General features: G+C 36.5%; 1 protein-coding gene across 3 annotated transcripts; it reads right to left on the reverse strand.

The window, feature by feature from the left end:
* Positions 1-977: 977 nt before the first annotated feature.
* On the reverse strand, positions 978-19,204 carry CDase (neutral ceramidase). 3 transcript variants are annotated; one of them, XM_066290704.1, is made up of 15 exons: positions 19,177-19,204; positions 19,060-19,122; positions 18,222-18,355; positions 18,025-18,168; positions 16,133-16,309; positions 15,139-15,266; positions 12,284-12,485; positions 10,122-10,331; positions 7,333-7,452; positions 6,605-6,799; positions 6,322-6,555; positions 3,728-3,823; positions 2,759-2,929; positions 1,928-2,043; positions 978-1,223 (listed from the first exon to the last, which is right to left on the reverse strand). In XM_066290704.1, exons 1-15 carry the CDS (start codon positions 19,187-19,189, stop codon positions 1,043-1,045), a joined length of 2,184 nt encoding a protein of 727 aa, XP_066146801.1. In that variant the 5' UTR covers positions 19,190-19,204; the 3' UTR covers positions 978-1,042. The 3 variants fall into 3 exon arrangements, with proteins under 3 accessions (XP_066146801.1, XP_066146802.1, XP_066146803.1); XM_066290705.1 differs by lacking the exons at positions 19,060-19,122; positions 19,177-19,204 and adding an exon at positions 18,764-18,907; XM_066290706.1 differs by lacking the exons at positions 19,060-19,122; positions 19,177-19,204 and adding an exon at positions 18,410-18,686.
* Positions 19,205-19,589: the final 385 nt, after the last annotated feature.

The following is a 19,589-nucleotide window of genomic DNA, read 5'->3' on the forward strand; positions in this document are numbered from 1 at the left end:
CCGATCGTCCTTCGATCCAGGCTGAAACCTCTCCTCCTGGCCTCCGCACCATGGTCCTCTCATTCCGGGTACTCTCACAGCATACGCTTCGGGGTGCTCATCACCGCACCCCCTGCAGAACCAGCAGTGTTCATTCCCTTCCACTTCGATTTTTTTCGCAGATATTTATCAAACACACGTTGCCCTGGAAATACCTGTGCCAACACATACCCCGATCTCATCCACCCATACTCGAACCACCTTCTTGCTCACGCTGAAAACGAACGTCTTGATTTTTCTACAAATAACCTCAACTAACCTGAACTATAGTTTGTAAGTCTTTAAATTCCTTTGACAGATCATTTTCTATTAAATCTTTATCGTTGCAATGATATTCGTCTAATTCCTATAGTACTGCCACTTCGGCTTGAAAAGTCAAGTTCTGGATCGATTCTCACATGCAAAGCATATAAATGTCAGACTAAAATTGTAGTTTTAAATAAGTTAAGAGAATTTTACAGGCATTAGGGAAGGTTTCCTTTTATAAACCCCAAACTTTGAATTACCTCAGTTGCTTCCTTCGGCTATGTCTCAAAACTTTTCTAAATTACGAAACTTCAACCATAGATACTTCCAATTAAATGTAATGCAACAAATTTCTAATTAAAGGACTCGTGATAAAATACCTGGAAAAATTCCTGGAAAAGTGTCACCAATAGTACAATTGAAACTTATAGTTTATATCTGAATATTTAAGCTGAAAACTTCACGTGCCGACCCCATTTAGACGAGACGATTTTCTCTCCTTTGAGCATTAGGTTAACTATGTAATAAACATTTTACACGATTTTATTAAATACGCGTTCCTCGTGCCGGCTAAGAAGACGACAAAATAAAAAAAAAGACTCTTTAGTGCCAATTAACCTTTTAACGGGCTATAAATAGGTGGAGAAGCTATTGATGTTACGGGAAATTTATGGTTGATTGAAGCAATGAAATGACCTAATGGCAAGAGTTTATTGGTTATAAAAGCATACAAAAATGCCTCAAATGAGGCAAATGATCACGCTGTGACTGTGAAACTTTGGCTAGTCCCGTTATAAGAGTAGATTCCACCCAGGATGTATTTGTAATTTCCAAAGTGTTGAATTCGATAAGTTCCTGGCTCCACCTTATCTCGAATGATCCACTGGATCTCCACTTCACTTCCCCCTTTGATTAGCCCAGTTCTTTTCCAGATAAATCTAGATAAAAAAATCCGTTACCCTTCTGCTAAATTTATACATATAGATTTTTGAGGGGTAGAAAAGTAAGGGTGGTTTCTGGTGGTACATTTGAAACATCGCCGTGGAATTTTAGAAATTTGAGACGTTGAAAATTGAATTAGACGCTTCAGTTTAACTCAGGAAAGTTTCCCATGTGTGCAACTACATGTGCTAATAGGTGTTGGTTGTTCGTCCAGCACGCGGTACGCTGCAGACACGAACGAAATCTGATTTAACCTCCAGAGTTGGGAAAGTTTTATCGAAAAAGCTTATTATGAAGTATGAATTTCTAGACTTCACTTTAATAGCAAATTAATTGAATAAAGTGAATGAAGCAAAGCTGAGCCTCAAATCCCAAAACCGATTTACATTCACCCTGAGGGTAGATTTAAATTGAATGCTTTATTAACTATTCAGCATCAAACTTATTCAATAGTGTGAATCATGTAAATAATGAAAATCTATTTATTAATATTCCGAATCAAAATTCAAAGTCAGTCGGCTGAGCGCAGAGTTCGAGCTAATTTATCGTATTCGTCTTTTAGCGCCCAGATATAGGACAAACAACCCTTCATTTGGTACGTTTCGGAACTATTAATTTTCTTCGTGTTCGCTTTCAAATGCAAAAAACTGGACTGTTCCAATTTCCAACAGCGTACTGGAACAAAAACCCTGGCACTTACTTGGTCTCAAAGCTGGCGTCTGTTGCGATTACTCTCCAGCTCCCGTCGCTGTCCAGTTTTTCCACTGTTAAGAAAGTCTTTTCAGCCATTACATCGTTCCTAGGATGTCCGGCAATCTGTAACGTGATTTCAAATAAAATCTGAAGCCTATGGGATGTTTTAAGCTGTCCTTTTTAACCGGAAAAGGCCAACTGATTGTAAAAGACCATAATTGGTCTCAGGTTAGTTCACTTAAAACGCCATTTAAATGAGCTTGTAAGCAGAGATATTTTCTATTGTAAATGGACGAAGGCATGGAAAACTTGTTTCTCCGAAATCTGGACGATAACAGTGGCAAAAGATTTACAGTTTTGACGCTCTATCTAAGCTCTTTCAAACGAGCTCCGGTGCTACAAAATTTCAATTTTTAAAGCCTTTTGGAGCATTTTACTAAGCTCTTACACCTTTCTTCAGTAGTTTATGTCGATAATCTGGCAAGTCCCAACATGGGAATTTCCGAAAACGTTTAAATTATTTTTTATCAAGTAGAGGTTTTTGAGGTTTACTTAAGGTTATTCGAGAATAACTCTTACACTCAAATCCCCTGGTATTTTTAACAAATTTCTTTGTTTTCACGCAGTACGTATATTCAATTACTAAAGACTTATATTCGCATAATCTAAATAGTCCAGAATCGAAATTATCACTAACAGCAAAAAATTACGAAGGGCAGCACATACAAATATACAGTCGGAATGCGATAAGAGCTTCAGTGGAGCCGCAAATGCACTGGTATTGGCTTTATTGATATTCTACCGGATATTTCTAGATTCTCTAGATTTTAGTTCTTACGAATTTCACAGAGACTACGTCTCCAATTTTCGCCGTTTTCGGAGGCTGCACAGTGACGTCTCCGAAATTCCAGAACCATCCCGCAGTGTCGAAGATCACGGGGGTGTTGAGGGACAGCAGGTTCAATTTCGATAGATCAGGTGGGGTGGGCCCAGCGTCTACTTTTTCACCCTAAAGTTCAGAAAAAGGAAAATTTAAGCTGCGTTTAAGTGCATTACTGGATCCTGGAATACGTTGAACTCAACTCGATAACTACTTACCCCTCTCTAGAGTGAAATAACGTAAATTTGGATTTCGATCGTGCACAGTAAAGCACATTTTCCCCAAAGCTAGACAATTTGTTTCAGGATAGATTTAAAATAATTACCTGCAGTTTTGCCAACATTTAGGTAAAACTGCTGTAACAAAGAAAAGTGGACCAAAGAGACTCGTTTCCGGGATATTCGCAATAGAGCATATCCGGATAGACGCAAATGGGACGTAGTTAAACGCAAATCGAATTCACGTCATTATCAACCCAAAACACTCTTCTGACGGTAATATTTTATAAAAATAGCGTCGTTTTGGCGTCATCCTCGGGAAACACGCAGTATCATATAGGCTGCCTTTGATGACATTTTTACGACATTTACGACATTTTCTTGTTCTAATATAGTTAATTAATTCGTTGCCCAAAAACCTCATTCAATTTATTAAACGAGGTAGCACGAGGAACGCTCTATGAATTCCGTACGTTTTTGCACTTTTCGTTTAATAGCGATGTTTCCCCACGATACACGCACCCGAAAAGTTTGTAATGGGGCCCCCAAACAGCTTTAGGGTGCGTCGAAGAGCCCCCATATTACGTTACTTACACCGTTATTATAATTTTAAATTTTATGGGGAAATGGAAGATTCACAATAGATTATTTAACAAAACATTTTAAAGGAGGTAATTAACTTGAGCAGGAACACCGTTGCTGAACTTACCTTGATTAAAGCCTCGGCCAGCTTCTTATAAATGGCCTGATAGATTTGCAAAGTGTGGGGGCCAAATATAGTTGCAGCACCTTCGTATCTTTGCAGCTGAAATATGAAATCTTTCATAACTGGGGGGTATGAAAAAAAGTGATTCTTTTCATCATTTTGCCGATATTATAATAGAGAGGAAATAGAACAAAATGCAGAAGCAAAGCTATCGAAAACTCTCCATTATTCATTAAAAATTTTTAATCGAATTCCTGTCACAGTTGCTCGTGCTCAAGTCTTCGAGCGCGTCAGTATGTCGTGGATTCATACATCTTCCGCTCTCTGCCAATCGGCAACGGTAATTACAGAACCTCAAATATTTAACCATCGGCGAAAGAATTAAGCACCGACAGACGTACGGAGGATTCATTTTCCATGGCGGCCATTTTAATCAAGAATTTTATTAGAGACCCTTCGCCAAATGGTACTAGACTCGTAGATGTAGAATTAGCATTGTAATGACTGCTTTTCGATTTTCATTGGTAAGTTTGCAAAATTTAAAAATCCGATAATAATAATAATAGATTTTCCGCTTCGTATCCATTAATTCTGATCGAGTTTTATACAGGGTGTCCGAGAAGTAACTTGGCTAACGTCGGGAGATGGTTTTATTGTTCAAATACTACCAAAAAAGCAAGGCAGAAAATCTCGGAATATTGAGCCCATCTTGAGGAAATTTCATATTTTGGTTTATAGAGAACTTGTGTTTTGTAATCTAAACGCCCTCGTATCTTCCTGTGCAATGCCGCTACAAAAATGCCAAAAGAACCGTTGGAAATCTTCATAAATTGCCTATTTTAAACAGCCATTGTGAGTTTATCTTATTTGCACTCTGCTGACTTCTTAAAAGCCTGAACGTAAAACTTTCCTATTTCTTTCTTCATGTTAAAATTTCAACTGTCCTTTACTCCGAAAGATTCCGTTTCTTATATCATTCCATTTCGACTACAAAACGCTACAACTTCTCAAAAACGAAAAAATAAAATTTTCTCAAAGTGGGCCCAGTTTTCCGAAATTTGCTACCTTACATTTTTGGTAGCATCTGCTATCTAAAACCACCTCGTGAAGTTCGGAGAGGTAGTTCCGGGGAATCCTGCAGAGCAAGTAATCGGCAATATCCAAAGTAGAGAATTTTAGAACCGCCGGAGATTCAGATTTTTCCTTTCTTGTATGCCACTTTAGACTACTTTCTCTAGCTAATGGCATTACCCTTACATTAAAACTGGAAAGTTGTGCCCCCTATAACTTCTGTCGTCTGTTAAACGCAGTGCATCGTGATTTAAGTTTATGAGGAGTTCACCTTTGTGTCGGGTTCCTCAGAACCTGAGAGCTTAAGCTACGATTCAACCAATCAGCCCTAATGTTAAGCACACAGTCGTTTAGTTCCATAAGCCCGTGCAGGCTCGATTTTTTATCCATAAATCGAAATCCGGAAAGTTAAATTGACTGGAATTTTTCTCCCACTATGTCTTCGGGGAGTTCTTTCGCCGGCAATTCTTTACGGCCCGCAGGCGTACGACAAATTCCAACGAAAATCTTACACGTCAAATAGATCGGTCTGAAAAATCCCAATATGCTTCAGCAACAATATTTATGACAGAGCAAGTTTTAGTAAAATTGATTTCGCCCCTCATTCAACACATGTGCGAATCAGGAAAATTTTTGTTCTATATTTTTAGGGAATATACAAGCAACACACGTGTCGCATCCTCTTCAACAGTCGGGACATTAATTTGTCCGGCTCTTGTTTTGGTGACTGAAACATAAACAAATTTCCACTTTAACTCGTATTCCCTTTGCCGATTAGATTTATATTGCATAACCCGCTGTCGATTCTACCCCTTGTAATACAAACAAGCCAATTACGACATTAAAATCTGAAGGAGAACGATAAGAACTTGCGAAAGTTCGCTTTAGGATTCAGATTTGTTATTTATATTTAAGTGAGCTTCATGTAAACTTGTCCTTGTGGCACTCGAAGAAATGTAATGAAATTACAGATAGGAATTCTTAGGGAACCCCATGGAACTAACGGTAAATTTTCTAGAGAATCATTTAGTGGGTGCAAAATTATTGCTTCCCCGTTCTGAACGTTGCAACTTGCTCAGGCATCATGAAAAACAAATGCGATTAACTTGAAATGTTTATTAAAGGGAGCGAAGCTGAAGAATCTTAAGCGCAATTAAGGTCGAGGGGAGATTTCGAACGAAACCTTCGGCAATTCGAAGGGCACTGATAGATTTCGTAAAATGCAAGAAGTGGATAATATTTCAGCGAAATCCGTAAAGCAAAAAGGAAAGTGTTACACAGCATTCCGCAATACTTTATCTCCCTGGAACTGAAACTTATTGCCGCATGCTGACTTTATCACCGTAACCATTATTTCCTCTATCCAGAAACCGGCTCCGTACATCATATTTGTAGCCAAACACACCATAAATAATTCAAGCTTAAAGTCCCCGATACGGGTTAAAGAACTTCCAAATGAAGCCCCCAGCTCGCTTCAATCTCTCTCGCCAGAAGTTTCTTATTTCAAGACAAATTCGAAAACTCACTTGATACTCTTCTAAAGTGGCGATATAGCTCGTGTAAGTGTTACTCAATCCAGCTAAAACCACCTCAGTATTAGCATCAGCCCCGCTACTGGTAAGGGCGGTTTTCACAGTATTTCTTAGCCTCCTTCCGGACATCGTAGTAAATTCCCCTGGCACTCCAATTATGGCAAAGTTTCCCAGCAGTAATATTTGAGTAGAGACGATTTTTGGTTGCCAAGAATATGGCACTGTAAGCTACAGAGTGAACAATTATTAAGAAAGATGGCTTAATTTTCGAACTCACTCTGCCAGTGTTCATTAAAATGGGCTTTGGAAAGTGGCACTCAATGTCTTCCGGCAGTGGAGGGAAGATGAAGTCCCTAACCACGTTCCAGAAAGGGTTGTCTGAGGTTTGACCCTGTTTGAAGTCGAATTCTCCCGGGCCGTCGGTAGTACCAGCAGCAAAAGCGTAACCCATGGCTGGAAGGCATCCATGGACCTATATCGAAAAGCTCTGAAATTAAAGTTAGTTCGAGAAGGTAACTCAAAAAATGATCGTTATTGACCTACTTATTGAGTTTCTCGTGACTTTTGAAATTATCTGGAACGTTCATGATAAGTTTCCATTGCGTTATTCAGGATTGAAGGAAAATTCATTCAAAACGAGCTGTTCAGACATGAGGAGCCCGATGATCTTTCAGCTGATATTTGGTTTGTTAATTAATCGGCGCGTAATGGTTGCTCCGAGAGTTACAGTCTCAGCGTATAAGCGATTAGCCACTACATTTGGTAAATTCGATGATTTTTCAGCACATTAAATCGAACTGACCAAAGTTATCTTGGCGGTTTTCCTTCATGCAGGGAGACCGGAGGACAAAAACACATTCCCCACATTATCAAGAAATAAATTTTCAACTTCGCATTAATGCCACACAATGGCGTTACTGACCTTAATGTAACTCAAATTAAAATCGCACAATACATTCACCATTCTGTCGAGATAACAAAACAGTATATTTACACCTAACTCACAGTTTCGATGGTCCCATTTGCGTTTTGCACTTCAATCGACTGATTCGGCATATTGATCCATTGATGGATGAATTTTATGGGTCCAGAGAGTTCCAGCGACGACTCATTTAAGAGCAATTGCTGTAATAAACCTATATTAAACAAATTCGCAACTCCACCAAACGAGGAATCTCCCATTTACGCATATTACAAACTGCAATTAGCTGAGATGGATATGCGGGGCAAATTTATAATAGTTTCTCAGCATTTAAGGGACTTTAAAGCGCCAATCTATGAGAGCACCTCAAATTGAACATTAAGCATTGCTGAAGCAATTGGACCGTGACGATGTCGATTTTCAAACATGATAAATTTTTATGTATCATTCTACACTTGTTTAAATGAAGAAACAGAAATAATTTGAGAAAGAAGAAATTGAATTTTCTTTCAAATCGAAGGGGTGCTGTGCGCCCGATTACAGTTTTTAACTTTGATTCACAGTTCTAGAAGAAATACACCATAAGGCCTATTCATGCCTACAGTGCAAGAAATGCTGTTAAGGGTGATACAATGCGGATTCTATCCCGCTGCATTAGTAGTGAACACCAAACACTCTAAATCCTCGCAAATGTATGTTTCCCTCCGACATAGGCCAAATAAAATTTCCATATTCATAATGACCGGAGCAGAATTCGGTAAACTTTAAATATCGGGTTTCGCTATGCCTTGAATGTGAAATTTCGACATAGCGGCACCAACAACGAACAGCAACAATAATGAAATGTAAAAATATTTTTGACTTTGTTGTTAACTGTTTCGTGATTTCATGTCAAATCGGTTGAAATTCTAGACGAAATGTGTAAATCCGTGAAATTCTTGAAGCGAACAGGGAGACACGAAAATCCAGGAGGAAATGAACAAACTTGCCTTACTTGTGGCGTGTTCCTGCGTTGAAAGTTGGCGTTAAAAGATAAATAATTATGGCATCTAATAGTGGTATTATTTAACTCAGATGTTTGGCTAATTTGCGGATGTTTATCCACGAACGAGATTTAGCGGTGGACTAACATATAATGAGCATCATCCCCTCAGACGCCACTCGACTTACTTACTTCTTACAGTTGGAAAGTTTTTAAGTCCATTAATTTTTTAGTTACTACACCTATGTGTTGAACTTTCTCACGTGCCAAGTTAAAAATTCATATATTTAAACCTAATAAACTTTGCAATTAAAGCCTCAGTACAAAAAATGAGTTCCATTATAAAATGGCAAAATGCGGGTAGTATATGTTAGATGCGACAGCTAAATATAATGAGCTCGAGCTTCGCTTTTATCGCTGAAATGAGGATCTATGTTAAACATAAATATGTTGTATTTAATGGGATTTTATAAGTTATTACATGGCACACAAGATGATAATTGTAAAACTTGGTTACATCCATGATAATTTCAGAATCGAGTTGGAATTTATAATACAATACAGCCGGCTCTAGAGCCTTTATTTTGAACTGTTTCTGCCTCCATTTGCTCTCACTTAATTCCTCTATCGCGGGAAGCGTTTCAAAGAGCAAATTGTGGGAATTTCTGAAGTTAGCTATTATTTACTTAAAACTTACGTGCTGGTTTAGCAGGGACTCTAATAATGATGCCAATTCAAAGCTATTTTTCATATGAGCGTGATAGCGTCTCATTAGAAAATGCAACGGCTTAATAAAAAAATCTTTCATCTGAAATAAAGTGTCAAAGAAATCGCTGCAGCATCTTCTAAGAAGTGGTAAAATGTTCTCCGTATTCAAAACTGATTTCAGGGAAACTTCTCACTTAACAAAATTGTATCCCATTCATGTACTATGTACATATATTCAAAAATTCATCTGCGGCACATCGATAGAATGTGAATATACAAGGTGTTTCAGATTTATAATCGGGAAAATTTAACAAACGATAGAACTTGGACAAATAATGAGGACATTTTATAAGAACTTGAACATTTCGGAGCTTCGTCACCGAAATACGGGGTGTTAAAGTTTCAGATTTTTTTTTCACAGCAGCGTGTTTTTCAGACATGAATTTGAAATTTTGCACGTTCACTACTATTTAGAACCTACACGATTTGATTTAATGGGTCGCTGTGAAAATCTACAGGGAGTTACTTTTTCGGGGGTCGAGCCTCGTTTTACCATCCTTAACTTTTTGTAGGCCGCCATTAATCTCTAGTAGCCATGTTTTGAATTCCTCGTTCAATTTAGAAACTTTTTGATTTATTTCGTATCTTTCTTCGCTTTCTAGCCATTTGGACATGCACCAGCAAATTAACGGCAATTTAACATTATCTTTAATTGACTGGAAAGTCCCTGCAATTAACTATTTCAAAGGGGCATTTGAGCAATCTTAAACAGATCGAAACAGATTTTCGTAGAGACTTGTTAAATCAAATCGCGTTGATTCTAAATAGTCGCGTGCAAAATTCCAAGTCGATATCTGAAAAACATAAACAACGCTGAGATAAAATTTAAACAAAATGTTTAACTTTGACACAGATCTGAAACGAACAAGTTCATATGAACTTTTCTCATTATTTTTTCGAGTTCTATCGTCTATTAAACTTCCCCGACTAAAACCTGAAATGTCCCGTACATTTACCAAGAGAAGTATACCCTCAAAGATTGTGTTGTCGTCACATTAACACCCTGTGCACGTATACAATCACCTAAATGACATCAAGGTCCCACCATGCACATAGTCAAACGAATAGATTTATCCCGCAGATATTTCTCATAAAACAAATCATTTTTTTAGGTTTATCTACCTTCGATTTTTCAATCAGTCTAGTGGCGATGATCTCCTCGCTTTCGTACATGTTCTTCCCAGGACCACTGGCAATACAATACTTATTTTCCCCATTGCAGGTACTTGTGGTGTAGTCACAGGGCTCTCCTGTGTTGACACAAATGGGACCGTTCAGATTGGGGGAGACGTCACCCAAGTTAGAAGAGGCAAAGGCCCCGACAAAGTCGCCCTAAAATAAGAATGTTCCAATGGGTAATAGGAACATTATTTACCTTTGCAATTTGGAATTTGTTAACAATTAAAGGCCGACGAAGGCCCATCAGGGGAAAGGAAAACCTTGCAAAACAAACAAAAAACACCTTAAATTTTGACAGTTGAGTAATAATTCGCTTTTAGAAGGTTTATGTTAATTAAAATACGTTAAAATTAAAAAATCCCACCACTAAATTTATAAAAACCTATAGAAAATCCATTATCATATGTTTTCAACGTTGGTTCTTTTAATTTTACTCTTTTACTTGCGAAATTCCGCTCACAGTCACCCTCAAATAAAAGGAGATTGTGCTAGGGCCTCAATAGGGGTGTAATCAAGAATTATTACGCCGCACAAGTTACGTGTAGTGGCTATAAATCAAATGCTAATTAATTTGCTTTTAATTGATTTAGGTTGTTTAATATTGAAGAGACTTCGGCGTGATTATTTCGGAGTACTTGGGCGGAAATAGGAGCAATTTCGGCGTCTAATAGAGATTTTAGGTGTAAATTAAATTAAATTTTACCTCAGGGATTTGTTAAACATTGCGTCGAGAGTCCTTTCTCCCTTGTCAACATAGATATATACGCTTAAAATCTAATTTGTGATCTGGCACTCAATTATAGCGATTGACCCCTCTAAACATGAGTTATTTATCTTTTTCCATTTACAAAGCCTTCATAGGCCCTGGATTCCCAACATTTATGTGGGATTGTGGAAAATCCCACAACAGTGATAAAACATTCCCCGTATTCACATAAAATATTTTTCACATCTAAATATATCGGTGTTACGATTTGCTTATGACCATGTAAACGCAGTCAATTACCGGCCTTCAATAACAATTCACCCTTGAATTAATACAGTCCGATAAACGTGACCTGCAAAAACAGCGATTATGCGAAACATGGACAAGTCTGTACTTGTTTAGTTAATTGAACGAGTTTTAAAAAAATATAAGGGCGTTATTGTCGAATTTCCTATTAACTTAAACACGTGTGAGTTGTGTCAAACGATATAAAAGTAAGTATATTCAGTATATTCGCTGCTTTGTCGATATTACCGAGTGTCTACTAATTGATGTCATTTATTTCAAGGGGTGATGCGTTTGCGTGATACAGGGTGTCAAAGTTTTTTTTCGGTTTTTCATAAATATTTTCGGACGCAAGCGCAGTATCTCAATTAAATTCAATGTTCAGAGGTTTTCCGAGAAGAGAAATTCAAATGCGATATTGGTTTTACCGCAATATGTAGTGGGCGTCACCTGCAGTAATGTTCTTGTGCTGAATTTGCCCTAACGTTTTTGAGGACCCAATATTTTCACTTCTAATAGGTTACGTCTTGTTTCGCCGTTAATTCTAAGCAAAAATGGTGTACTAAATCGAACACTCCCAGAACAATGGTTTTTCGAGTTATCGACAATGAAAAATTTCCTGGCATATCACTTCATCAGAACATTAATTTATTAATAAACATATAGCCCCATAAATACTGAGGTAAAACCGATATCATAGTTGAGTTTATCGTCTCGGAAAACCCCTGAATACTGACTTTCATGGAGATATTGCCGTTACGTCCTAAAATATCTATGAAAAACTAAAAAAAAAAAAACTTTGACACCCTGTATCGCGAAAACGAAACAAGATAGAATATACATATGTTGGTTAGGACTTTTTTTTTCATAAAATGTGACAAGAAATCACCCCTTGAAATTAATGCCATCATTTACTGGATACCCTGTATATATGCCAGTTTCTGGTAATGCCAATAAATGGAGGTCTATATGGCTGAAACGAATGACAATTGTTAGTCACGAATGTTCTAAACAGAGTAACTGAGCACATATTTAATTTGAACTCGATTCACTTTCGTCAGAAAATCAGCTATTTTTGAAATACCACATGGTGCGCAGTAGAATTGTCTCTTACCTCACCAGGCAAACTGCCTTCATTGTACTCAGCCTCCAACAAAATAGAGGCGTAACCCACATTGTCGGACGTAACCAAACAGTTGGTGTTGTTCATTGAAACAGCATGCACGGCATACCAATTAATGGCTCCAATTACTTGGTCATCTGAAGTCCTTGTTATCTTCAGCTGCCGCAAAGTTTTATCGGTGTTGTACTCATATCTGCAGCAAGCAAAGTGAAAACTCTTAGATGGCAGCGAAGGACAACGATAAGTTTCAATTTGAATAAACTTACTCGGAGTCAAGTTTTTAATTGAATTGCTCGAGCCGAGATAAATGTTCGTTTGTGTCGTGTGGTCTTGATTTAATTCCGTGAAGTTTCGGTTTAATGTGAATATTAAATTGAGTGTTTTATTAACTTTAGAATTTTGTTGATGTTTGCATTCTCGGTTGGGATTTCGAGAAAAGTTTGGCTTCGGAACACTTAACGTCGAGAGTTTGAAGATTCATACCCTCGAACGCCGTGAATGCAGCGGTGCGTGTGATTATTTGGAAACTCGCAACCTTCATCGCTCTAAAGGATAAAGGGACCTATGCTATCGGGTTTTTGAGCTATAATGCAGGAGTATAATGACGCATCCTCTCATTTTAATTAATCCAACATGAGATCTGTGCAAATTTCCCTTCGGCTAGCTGTGTTTGCAACATCCCAATTACGGTTACAAAAGCTTTCACCTAAACACACTTTGCTAATAAAACCATTCAGCGGTGTACTCCAATCATTCCACCTATTATTATTATTATTAAATCTACAGTTTTCTGTATTGGTAGAGTCTTTAAAACAGTGTAAATTACCATGACGAGTGTTGGATTCAGCCCTAAGCCTTGCCTCGCGGTATCAGCCTTAATTTTTAAGTCTATGTGATTTTTGCAGTTAAGATTAAAGTAAAATTAAAAAACCCTTTTGCGAAAAATTAAAACTATCCCACTTCAAAACTGAAGACAAGTTCCTTACGCTCCTAGAGTAAACGTAGACACAGTACATCAGAGACTTGCGGCTTTTCGTTCTGATTTTAAAAATATACGTTTTAATTGTATATCTAAAAGTTTTCGTGTAAATGAAGAATTTCTGCTTCATAAGGATAACGTGCTAGAATATTGTGGAACGTAAACTCTTAATTGATTTCCTTCATTAAAAATTTTCACGCCAACGAAGAATTGTTTGTTCCATAATATTCGCGTAAAACTCGCCTCATATACGTGTAAAGTTTTAAAAATAATGTTATTAAACCGGAGACGTCTGAACCCAGAACGAAGAGCCTTGTTTACAGAAAAAAAAATATACAGTGTGTCGCATTTAAAAAAATGTAAGTCCCAGTTCTCTCTCGAAAAGGCAGTGTTCAATTATTTTTCTTTTGACATAAGACAATTTTTAAGCAGATTCTTACAACTTTAACACATTTTTTTACATATTTGACAATCTTTCGTGAAATAAAACTAATAGCGAGGGAGGTCTACGTTCTTGCGGGAACACCCTGTACATACATTTATAAAATTGTAAATCCTGCATGAACAAATAAAGGAAACTTGATCAGTCAAGAGTAAACTTAACCATTGCCTAGAGAAAAATAATAACATAACTAATACCGTTAAACCAACTTTGCAGAGAAGAAAATAATTCTATGCCTGGGGAAACGGCAATAAAGCCTTAATAAATAAATTTGTTGTGTGCACTATTTGTCTGTATTGTTCTTTACTTTTAAAACAATAAACAGTCTCGTTTGGATCTAGCCCCCACTAGTCTAGGTTTGAATTCCAAAAACGAGTAACATTTAAAGTAAGGTAAATCGCCCTTCATTGTAGGTCTATCTATCATATCAGAGCTGCCGAGATGTTAAATTGTTCGGAAATAAACTCTCTTCATGGGGAACCAGATATGAGGAACAATACTGAGAGTTTCCTCTGAGGCACATAAGTAACTACTTATCAACCTAGCTAATATATGGCAGTTTATTTTTCCAAAAATTTTTCCCTCTTCCTGGTATAATGAAATTTCAATGTTTACACTGTAGACTTCAAAATTAAATGCAAATATCTTAATTTACATATTTAAACAATTTTTCCTAAATTCATGTTAGATTTCTCCCATAAATATCCTTCTTCCCAACGGTAATTAATCATATTTAAAAATTAATGTTTCATGCATGTCTGGTGGCCTAATTTCAGCGTAATGATAGGCAAACATATTGCCAGGCCCGATTTAGACTTAAGCTGTCTTTAAACATATTTTTTCATTATTATAATTTTTATGAACTTTTATGATAAGTATTTCGGTCGTTAGAAAATTCTTTATTAGATTTTTAATTAAATCACACTCAGTTTTTGATCAATTTTAATTTTGTTTTACCAGGGAACTTCGTAACAGCAGGTAGAGACCTCTTTTGGATTTCCACTGAAATTTCCTTATCTGAGGTACCATCAACCGACCCATTAGATCCATAATAGGAGGGAATGTTAATTTCTCAATATATTTTCAGTCATTACATGATGCATATAACGCAGGAATATCAAAATTGTCTTAATTTCCTTTTGATTTCCTTATTTCTTGATCATAAACTGCAATTCCAAGTACAATTTAATGATTAAGTTTCCCACTTCAATGCTGTTTTCTTTCTTAACAAAAATTTTAACTCGAGTTTTTGACTCACTGTATTATACCTTATAAGTGACTTTAGTTTTTAATTAATTTTAAGTCTGTCGCGAATCTGATTTAACATTCATTTATGTAATCATCGGTTAAATAAAAAGTCTCAAAAACTTGTAATTAAACAGCGTGAAAAATTATCTCTATCAAATTCACAAGAAATGGGCTTACTTGTCCCGTTCTTCCTGTGGGTTCTTCTCGTAGGCAGCAGGACTGCGGTTTATATTTGCATTAATAATTTCCGCCGCATTTATAAACAGTCGGGCTTCCACCATATTACTGTGAGCGCGTTGAATTGCCTACAAAGATAAGAACTTTTAGTACCTATTAATAGTTGATCCTTGAACGTCTGAAAGAGACTTGAAGTGAGCATTTAGGAAAATTAATAACTGAATTATTCATAGCGTTCATTGAAAAAAACGGCATTAGAAAAAAATAGAGGTTATTTTGTAAGGTCAGGCAAGCCAAGAATCATACACCTCGTAAAACACTCTTATGTACGTAGTTTTCCATAAAAATTCATAAAAAGGGAGGCCGTAAAACTGAGAGTTTATGTACTGAAGTGAATATCTCGAGGCTCCAGAGAAAATCATGCCACCTCGAATGGAAAAATTAAATGTTGCCTTGTATTAAAGCAGTGAAACTTTGATTTTAACGGGAAATGCAAGGAAAAAAAACTAATGGCTCAGAATTTTATAATTTTTCTTGAAGTTGAGGTTTATTTCTTATTTATTCGGTTTATTGGGTTCTAAACGCAACAACCAATGAGAACACATCTTCAGATTGAATGGGGTCGCAAGGGCCATTTAAAATAGGTAATGGCTTTCGAGCTTTGGTTTAAGTTAGCTTTAAAGGCTTAGTGTGCGAAATTAAGTCAAAATCTTTGTAGTCTTGAAAGTATTAAAAGGTCAAATAATAAATGTGAAGTAGAACAAAGAGGAAATGCGCGTGTCGATGTAATTAGCAACGTTATAGATTAACCGTCCCTAATTACTTAATAACGCTTCAATGATTAAACATATTTTAGTTTTAACTAAGATTTAACTACGAAATTCATCTATATTGCAAATCTAGAAAAAAAGGAAAATTAATACATCGGATTGCAGGAATTATTTTAAAATCCATAAAAACCTTTTACCATAGGATTTGATCGATTTTTACTTACCCTAAATATTCCATTAGCGAACGCATCCAGTGTTTCCTTGCAGAAACCGAGTTGACTAATATCGTACAGGACATCCATGAGGAAGCCCCCGGGGGCCCCGTGAGTATGTGTTCCACTTAAAACGAAATTTTCAAAAGTGTATGTATCTCCATAGGCTTCTTGAAGACGTTCTATTACCTGTAAGTTAGATAATATATGAAATTTCGCTCCATGAGAAAGCTCGAAATTTGCGTTTTTTTTTTAACCTCTGAAACCCAAATTTTTTTCATGAGACACCATGTATATTATTGAACATTGTAACTAACTAGTCACTATTCCTTATAAATTTTCTTATAACTAGCTATATCGAGGTTCAATTAATGTCACCCACAAAAGAAATCTGAACTATACCGGACGAGTGTTAAATGGCGGATCAGCCCTGCAGTACGTTACAGAGCGATTCACAGGAAGTTTGGAAAAAATAATAGAAAAATTCTGTTTGAAAAATTTATAGAGTTATTAAAGAAAATAGAAGTAGTGAATTTCGTAACATTTTATTGAAATTTATAGGGGGTTTTTAAAATGTTGCCCATGTACCTTAATACACAAACGCGCACATTACAAAATATTTACCTGTACACCCCAGTGCATAAAACCTGGAAAACGTGAATTTCCACGGCATCACCTAAAATCAACATCATGTTTCCATATTCATGATTGGTGTACATTGTAGAAATAAGTAAACAAATATATAATTAAATCTGAACACCTTGTAAAAACTTTAGTTTATTTTTTTTAACTTAGTGTTTAATTATTGTTTAATTGTAAAAACATCGTTGTCAAGTGCTCAAAACGTCTCCATCAAAAAACCTTGTATTATAACTTCAAAATTTGGAGCATATATTCAGGCATTCCAATTGCATCGAGTCCCTCATATTCAGAAGTACTGAGCGCCACATTGTAACGAATAATGGTACAAAGGAAGTTGGAAAACAAAGAAGTTAAATTTTCACTTTAATATCTTGACAACTCCGTCAATTTTTTAGACAAAATTTTTGTTTATTTTTCTCAGACTTGATGAGAGTCGCTCTGCAACGTACTGCAAAGCTGATCCGCAATTTAAAACTCACCCTGTTTATGTTATTCTCTTTTCTGATGATAATGCAATATATTCTAATCGTGCAAAAGCCTTTAGATAAACGCATTTCCTACCCAGATTCAAAAGGATATTCAGATCTTGAATACAGCTGTTGTACTCCAATATCAAACACATATATAATTTAAGAGAAAGACAATCCCGACCGAAATAGAGACTATTTTAAATTTGAAACCTGCGAATATTACGTAAATCAGGTAAACAAAAAGGTAAACTGACCTAGTTGTTTTGGCTGGTTGGATATTTTCTTATTGTCTCCACATGATTTACTCTTATCTTGAAGACGTTATTTATCGGGAAAATCCTTCCAAACAACACGTTTATCATGAAAAATAACGTTTCGGAAACATTATTTACGTGCAACACTTGTTATTTGGCACTTGCCCTAAATGCAGATTGTAGTTTTCTGTTTCTCGTTAACGTAATGAACTTGAATTTGTGTCAAATTTTGTAATTAACAGCAGGAGCGACAACGGGTGAAAAATGTTTTCAATTATGGAGTAAGTTGGAATCGTAATAGTCTGAACTAAAAAAATTGTCAATCTCTAAATGATCGAGGAAAATAAGACAATTTCCTTGGGCCAATATTAAGGGCAAAATGATTAAGACTAATCCACGGTTCATATTATGAAAACATGTATTTTGCAGTTATCAGCCGATTCAAAAATTTTCCGTCGCCATACCATCAAGAAAACTGCAGCTAATTTCTTGATATAATAATGATTACAAATCTTTGCCTTACTAAGTGCCTACTTACAGCATTTCTAAGTCCGTGGGAGATCATACAAGCATCTGCAGAAACATAGAGAACTCTGTTGGTTCCATCATCGAAAATGAACGCCCTAGCGTATTGTCTCAGATGAATTCCACAGCCTTTCTGAGTTAGTTTCGCGTAACCCATCTAAAACTCCCATAACGTATTCGTATATCGAACAATGTGGAATCGGAACTTACAAGAGTAATTTCCGCTGAAGGCCCCGTCATATCAGCCCTTCCCACCCCAACTTGGTAGGTAGCTAAGGTGGCCGAAAACGCCATACAAACCACTAGTAAGCGAAACCATAGAGAGAAGCCCATTTCAGTCATATCTGTATTAAAATAATTAATAAAAATATAGCTAATGCAGATAATGTGTTGAATACATAATTATTTGTTACCACCGTTTTCAGTACCGTCACCGCATTACACACCAGACCATTAAGATCAAGTTCGCATGCCGTCACCAACTCGCTCATAATGCATTATTTTAGCTTTTTTGCCATATTGCTTTCCCTCGATATCATCAGAACAACAAGAAGTACACATTTAACACACGCAACCTCGCGACAGGCCGACTCAAACTAACAAAATCAGAATCAAATAATAAAAGTGAAACTATTGCCCTGTACTGTATAAGAATTATGTACGTCCGTTTATGGATTGCTCAAGGAAAATGATGATTAAGTGACTGTTTTACAGGTTTGCATATAATTTTTTTTGTGTCAGCGAAAACTTACCTGTATTATATATGAAGCACAGCCACAAACGAGTGAATTATCTTCAAGTTATTTAATACATAATTGGATTATGATAAAATATACGTTAACACTTATCGATAATGTTTCAGTCACTTGAGAAATGTTGTCGAACCTCTTCGACGATTGCGAAAACAAGAACGAGCGATAAACATTTTATTTACTTCTACGTTAAAAACAGAGGAAAATCCAGGAAAGTAATTTACACTTCTTCGCTCAGAGAAGGGCGCTTGAAATGTTTCGAAAAACTGAAGCAAACTAATGTAGAAGAAACTCACTCGATTGATTAAATCCGTGCTGCCGAATACCCAAGGGGTAAAAATCATCTGACGATATTTTACCTGCAATAGAAACCCCAGACAATGTTATCCTCCATTTCTCATTCTTCAGCATACCTTGGCTAACCATAGACCCCCGGAATTCTAATTCATTCTCAAGGGCATGATAATGCGTATGCTGCATACAAGTACTCCTTGCCACCGGTGATTTCGTATTTTTCATCAACTGAATAAGGACTTAAAAAGTTTGCACAGCTGCACTTGATTAAGCACTTATTGCAAACACATAAACGCAATATTTGCGCCGCTTGAGTGATACTTAACGAATTTGATCAATTCCGTTGCTTCCGGCGTTTAATCAAAAAATGTATTCAAATATGTTTTTTTTCATCAAACCGGAAGACGATTTGTATTCTTGACCAGTCCAGCGTGTGATGTTCATTACAGTGAATTTTTTCAGCGCCTTCAAATGAGGAAATTTTAGTCCCAAAATTGTTCACAGAGCAATCTTTTTTGCAGCTTCAATCGGT

The sequence above is a fragment of the Euwallacea fornicatus genome, chromosome 15, assembly GCF_040115645.1.
Source record: "Euwallacea fornicatus isolate EFF26 chromosome 15, ASM4011564v1, whole genome shotgun sequence".
NCBI classification, from domain to species: domain Eukaryota; kingdom Metazoa; phylum Arthropoda; class Insecta; order Coleoptera; family Curculionidae; genus Euwallacea; species Euwallacea fornicatus.

Coding starts and splice junctions, on each gene's coding strand:
- CDase (XM_066290704.1), bottom strand. Junction 6,556..6,604: donor TTTTAATGAACACTGGCAGA/GTGAGTTCGAAA, acceptor TTCACTCTGTAG/CTTACAGTGCCATATTCTTG. Junction 2,044..2,758: donor ACGTAGTCTCTGTGAAATTC/GTAAGAACTAAA, acceptor ATCACGTTACAG/ATTGCCGGACATCCTAGGAA.